The sequence below is a fragment of the Petaurus breviceps genome, unplaced genomic scaffold (assembly GCF_028583685.1).
Source record: "Petaurus breviceps papuanus isolate PSGF00001 unplaced genomic scaffold, PetGlider_PUasm1.0 90535, whole genome shotgun sequence".
NCBI classification, from domain to species: domain Eukaryota; kingdom Metazoa; phylum Chordata; class Mammalia; order Diprotodontia; family Petauridae; genus Petaurus; species Petaurus breviceps.
The window spans coordinates 2,255,168-2,261,244 of record NW_027187270.1 but is presented as its reverse complement, the minus strand read 5'-3'; the positions used below and the strand labels follow the sequence as shown (position 1 = coordinate 2,261,244).

Sequence of the window (6,077 nt, the reverse complement as noted above, 5' to 3'; positions counted from 1 at the left end):
CAGGGGTGGAGGGGTACTGGGTAAGAGAGCAAAACTTAGGGTATCTTGGTGGAAATGAGGTCAGAGGGGCCCATCAAAAATCCATGTTCCTATAGGGCATCTGAGGATGAGGAAGGCACTGAGCCCATTTCCTCTTTGAGGGCACCAACCTTCCCACTCATTTTCAGCTCCCAACAAGGGGTTTTAGTAGACCACAAACTCACTATAAGTCAATGGGGTAACATGGAAGCCAAGAAATGAATGTAATCTTAGGTTGCACTCAGAGAGGCAGAGCTTCCAGGACAAAGGCGACAGGAAAAGCCATGAGCTCATTAAGTGTAATGGGTTGCCTTGGAAAGTATCCAGGTCCTCCTTACTGTTTGTTTTCAAGATCCACTTGAGGTTGCTATTGAAGGTATTCTGGTTTAGATATGGGTTGGTCTAGATCAGGGATGGGGAGCCTGTGGCCTTGAGGACACATGTGGCCCTCTAGGTTCTCAAATGCAGCCCTCTCACTGAATCCAACCTTCCTAGAACAAATCCCCTTAAGAAAAGGATCTGTTCTGTAAAACTTGGACTCAGTTAAAAGGCCCCACCTGAGGACCTAGAGGGCCTCAAGGCCACAGGTTCCCTAGCCCTGACCTAGAAGGGTTCTGAGATCCCTTCCATCCCTGCCATTCTAGAATTTTGTGACTCATTTAGTTCGTTTGTACTCTGAGAGTGACAGAGGAACACAGCCTGTTAGGGTAGGGAGAACCTCCCTGGCAGGTGGTAACCCAGCCTTGGTACAAAGGCCTTCCTCTGCCTCCTTGGAAACCTCTGTTCTACCCTCCAGGGTCAAGCAGAACCTGCCTAACTTGGAGAGACAGGGTGATGGATTGTATGAAAATGCTCCAGCCTTGGGGTCAGAGGACATACCTCTACTCTTCACTGTGTGAACATGGACAAGACATCTCAGTTTCCCCATCTATAAAATGAAATGATGAAACTGGGTGTTCTCTAAGGCCCTCTGATTCAATATTCTCATTTTAAGGAGGAGGAAACCGAGGTCCAGATTTCCTTAAGGCCATACTGGTGGAGTCAGTAACAGAGCCAAGATTCAAACCCATATCCCCAGATTCCCAGTGCACTGGTCTATCTGCCACGCCATTCTTACCCTCTCCCTTTGGAAGCACAAAGTCATCTCCTGACTTCTATTGACCTGAGAGCACTAGAGGACTACACAGTCACCTTCCTTAAGGACTGCCCCACCCCTGAGCTTGGCATTGGATGGGGTGGAGGCAGACCAGACCTCTTCCCCATTGAAGAATTTGCTTTCCATTTCCTCACTAAGCCCTGTTGGGGGGCATGTCCCTTCCCATGAACGGCCACTGACATTATTGCTCCTGGATTTTCAGGGATCACCACTGTGCTCACCATGACCACGCTGAGCACCATTTCCCGAAAACACCTCCCCCGGGTTTCCTACGTAACCGCCATGGACCTCTTTGTCTCTGTGTGCTTCATCTTCGTCTTTGCTGCCTTGATAGAGTATGCCACACTCAATTACTTAGTGGGGAACAGGAGGATGCTGGCAGGAGGCAGCAACCGAAGATCCAGACAAGTAAGTCAGGTTCCGGGGGTGAGGGGTCATCAAAGGATGAGGAGAGGTTGGGTGAGAGAGTCAAGTATTCCCCACCCATCTCAGGGGTCTGGGCCATACCTCATGACTATCCCATGGATAATGCCCACAGCCTGATAGCCGGGGAAGAAGAAGGTAGTGGCAGTCTCATCTTCTGCTTGGGAATACTAGAGAGAGGCAGATAAGTACCTGAATTCATCGCCTCTGGAATGAGTGGTCGGTTGGAGAGTGGAGAAGTAGAGAGTTGCCCCAACAAAGACAGGGCTACATGCCTTGTGGTGTAGTGGGTTCACCCTCACTGGAGCCCTGGAGGCAGAGGCCATGGGGGAAGCCATTTTTAAGGTCATGTTTTGGTGGGAATTTCCTTTTGAGTTAAATGATTTGCCTACCAAGGTCCTCTCAACTCTGCCATTCTGGGAGAATGAGGGGGTGCATTATCAAGTTTCTGGCTCTGAGCCTCAGTTTCCCCAGGGTTCCAGCTGTTCCTGGGAACTAATTCAATAGAACAAGACTTTGGGTGCACAGGTTTCTTCTCTTCTCAAATGTTGATCTCTTAACTCCTGAAGAACCCTAGTTCTTGGTTTTAGACCTTGCCAGGGTCCTCTACAGGAGAGCCCTTTCCAACCCTGCTTGTCTTTTTTGAAAGCTGAGCAAACTGAATAGAGAGACATTAAATAATTTGCCCAAAGTTTGGTAAAACCAGTTTTTCTAGCTTCCAGGGAAATTCAGCTCCAATAAATCCCATTCTATCAAATAGCCCTGTATAACAAAAGCCTTTCCAAGCCCTAAGTAATGATCTCTTAATTCTGAGCAATTCCAAATGCATTGCCATCAGAATGGGAGTGACTGCTTAGTTCCTGTTAATGGGAGCTGGTCTGTACTGGACCCTGGAGAGAATGTGGATTTTAGGTGTGTTTGTCTATTGCTCTGGCCCAGGAACAGAATAAAAAAACTAGTCTTTTGCTGCTGACTCAGAGACATGGCCAACAGCAGACTCAGAGAACGCAGAGGAGAAGGGATTTTAACCCCTTTCTCGCCCCTTTTCTTGGAGGTCTTCTCACCACTCACCCCCATTTAATGGATAGAGAATCTGAAACCCAGAGGGGGGGGAAGGACTCACCCAAGGTCACACAGCTAATCAGTGATGGTGAGGGAGCTAGGTAAGTCCACTGCTTAGGAAGCATTAACTGATTCCTCCTTTCCTTTGTCATCTGCTTGGTTTCAGCGCCCTGTCAGCACCACGGCCAGCGCTGGTGCCATTGCCAGTGCCAGGGCCAGCCCCAGGGCTAGCCCCATTGCTAGTGCCAGTCTTGGTGCCACTCTTGGTGCCAATCTGAGTGCCAGCCCTGGCCCCAGTCTTTGCGTCAGTGCTGGTGCCAGTGCCACTTTTGGTGCTGGTCCCGGTGCCGCTTTTGGTGCTGGTCCCGGTGCCGCTTTTGGCGCTGGTCCCGGCGCCGCTTTTGGTGCTAGTCCTAGTGCCACTTTTGGTGCTGGTGCCACTTTTGGTGCTAGTCCTAGCGCCACTTTTGGTGCTGGTGCCACTTTTGGTGCTAGTCCTAGCCCCACTTTTGGTACTGGTACTGGTGCTAGCGTCAGTGGCATGCCCGCCTTCACTGCCATCACCATCACCAGCAGCATGCCCTGGGTCCCAGATAGAGTGGAGGAAGAAGAGGATGATGATGACGAGGAAGAGGAAGAGCAGGAGGAGACCACATGCTGCCCTGGGAAGGAGTGCCAGCAGTTCTTCTGCTGCATTGAAGATTGCCAGAGAGGCACCTGGAGGGAAGGCCGTGTCCGCATCCACATCTCCCGCCTGGATACCTACTCTCGCGTTTTCTTCCCCACTGCGTTCCTGCTGTTCAACATTGTGTATTGGATCGCCTATCTGTACCTCTAGATGCCCTGTTTCCATGGGGAGAGGCCGCCGATGATGATCTGGAGGGGCCCCCCAATCATGGCTAAGGGGAAGAAGAAGCAGCTGGAAATATTGTTGTCTTGTATCTTTTTTGCTGTTCCCCAGCTAACCCTTCCTGGATCTTGCTTTTGCTCGATCCTGACTCTGCCTCCTTGTCCCCTGGGGTGACCCAGACACCTCCTAAGAAGGCTTCTTGTCTCCCTGTTTACAGCCAAGTGAGTCCCATGTGCCCTCTTCCCTCTATCTTGTATCTTGATCTTGGTTGATAGAACCATGGACAACTCCCAGGCATCTCATCTGATTTGGAATGAGGACATTTACTACCTCTTTGACCTTGGGCAAGTTGTTTTGACTCTCTGATTCAGTTTCTTCTTCTGCAAAATTAGGGAATGGGATTAGATAACCTTTGATTTTTGGATCTGTCAAATGAGTGCCTTGGTCTAGACCACTGGACCATAGAGTTTGAGATAGAAGAAACATTGGAAACCATCTAGTCCAATCCCCTAATTCTTTCTATAGAAGAGAAATGAAGGCCCAAAGAGGAGAATGGCCTGCCTAAAGTTACACAAGTAGTAAGTGGTAGAGATTCAGACCATGGTCCTCCAGCTTCAAATCCATCATTGTCCCCACTGCCCCACGATACCACTGAGTGATCCCCAGAGTCCCTTCCTGCTCAGTCTACCATTTGCAAGTGATCAGAGGCAGAGAGGAATCCAGAGAAAGGTCTCCAGAGAATTCATAAGCAAGGAAGCCAGGAAAAGCTGCATTCATAGCTACTTTGAGGTGATCACATTGTTTACTTCTGAGACCAAAAGGCAAGAAAGTGCAGGGTCATTGACATGTTACTGAGGCAAGCTACTGGGTGCTTTGTTCTTGGCACTGCCTGGATCTCACTGAGAGTTAAACTGAAGGGTTCCATACTCACCTATAACTTTACAAAATAATAATTTGTTCCCCGAGCTATGTTTGTAAAACAAGCCATACACTGTAGTCTTGAGGATTTGAGGTTCTCAGAGCCCACCTACCCACAATTTGCCCCAGAATTAGGCAGTAGGGCCCTCCTATCCCACCAAAATTGGTCTGTTAGGTCCACAGCAGCTGGCTGAGCCATTAAGGCACCCCCCCAAAAAAGGATGCTCTTTCCTGTCTCAGTCTCAAAGGGCCAGGTAGCCCTAACACTATACCCTGTTAGTGTTTTCCTGGTCCTATACAGAGGGCCATCTGGACAAGCTGAGGGGAGAGTACCTGCCACATGGCTAAAAGTAAAATTAGAGACTTTACACATCATCTTGCCCAACTCTAAGACTTTTCAGACAAGGGAACTAAAACTCAGAGAGGTTCTGTGATTTGCCCAAGGCCATGATACAGCTGTATAGCTTCAAGTCACTTGGACCATTTCAGTTGTATCCCCTAAACACAGCCCATTTTGTAGTGCCAACCCCTGGCCCATAGCCAAGCACAGCACATAATCTGGCCTCAAGCACCACACAACACTCAGCTTTTTCTCCAAGGGCAGAATGACATGAACACCTCAGATCATTTTCATCCATGGAGCTCATCCTGTTTTCCCAGGGGTCTCCACCTATATGATCTCCTTTGAGCCTGTCTCTGAGAGAGGCAGGGCAAGGATCATTCTCCCATTTTCTAAACAAGGAGACTGAGGCCAGACAAGAGGAAGCCACATAGTTGAGCCAATGGCTCATGATGCCAATGGCATTGTGGGGCATGCAAGCATCTGCCATCATTTTCAATGCCTTAGGATGAGGTGGATACCACAGGGGCCTGTTGTCACTCTTCTGAGACAGGCAACAGGGTCAGGCATCTGGAGAGTTCATCAGTCTAGTCAGTAGCCACTTCAGCTCCTGGATTGGGGGCATGGTGTTTTCCAGCTGCCCCAAACCACTGCTCTACCTATTGTGGCACAATGAGAGTCCCATTGGCCAGGGCATGGCCCAAGTACAGCCCTTGGACAGTGCCTCTGCCAAGTCAGGGATGCTGGGATTAACAGAAAAGACCTAATCAAGTCTTACAAGGGTCCAAATTGAAGCTCTGTATCCAGCAGTAGCCCAAATAGCCTTCTCTTGTTCTGGGTCCCCCTAGCAATGACCTTGGATGATCCCTAATGCTTATGAGCTGTGAAAGAAATGTATTGGTGTATTTATGTTGTGGTAATGGGGTGGGGGGTGGGGGGTGGGCAAAGAGACCAGTCTGCTTTCTTCAACTAAATGTCAGGGCAAAATATTAAATCTATTATTGAAGTGTGCACCAAAAGTAGCCGTTGTGTGTTTGCTTCTGCGACATCGGGGCCATGTTTGTGTTTGAATTCTGAGAAAAAGAGCCTGGGTCACTCCTGGTCTAATCCTGGCACTGTTGTGCCCTCTCCCCATCGCTAGAAGGCATATTCCCAGTGGCCTGCCCTCATCTGAGAGTGGGGCATCTCTAAAGGGGGAGGCCAAGAGCGCACCATCCCTCAAACTCCCCTCCTCCCCATACACAATGAGCTTCTCCCTCTCCCCCAACAGTTACCCAGGTCTTTTGGCTTTGCCCAGCATCCTGAAGGCT

The 6,077-nt window shown here is 49.5% G+C and overlaps 1 protein-coding gene across 1 annotated transcript in view; it reads left to right on the top strand.

The window, feature by feature from the left end:
• Positions 1-5,678, top strand: part of LOC138142143 (gamma-aminobutyric acid receptor subunit gamma-4-like) — a 59,138-nt gene extending 53,460 nt beyond the window's left edge. The window contains exons 7-8 of the mRNA XM_069063123.1: positions 1,377-1,582; positions 2,826-5,678. Coding sequence (XP_068919224.1) covers positions 1,377-1,582; positions 2,826-3,497 — 878 coding nt within the window. The 3' untranslated portion in view covers positions 3,498-5,678. The remainder of the gene's footprint in view (positions 1-1,376; positions 1,583-2,825) is intronic.
• Positions 5,679-6,077: the final 399 nt, after the last annotated feature.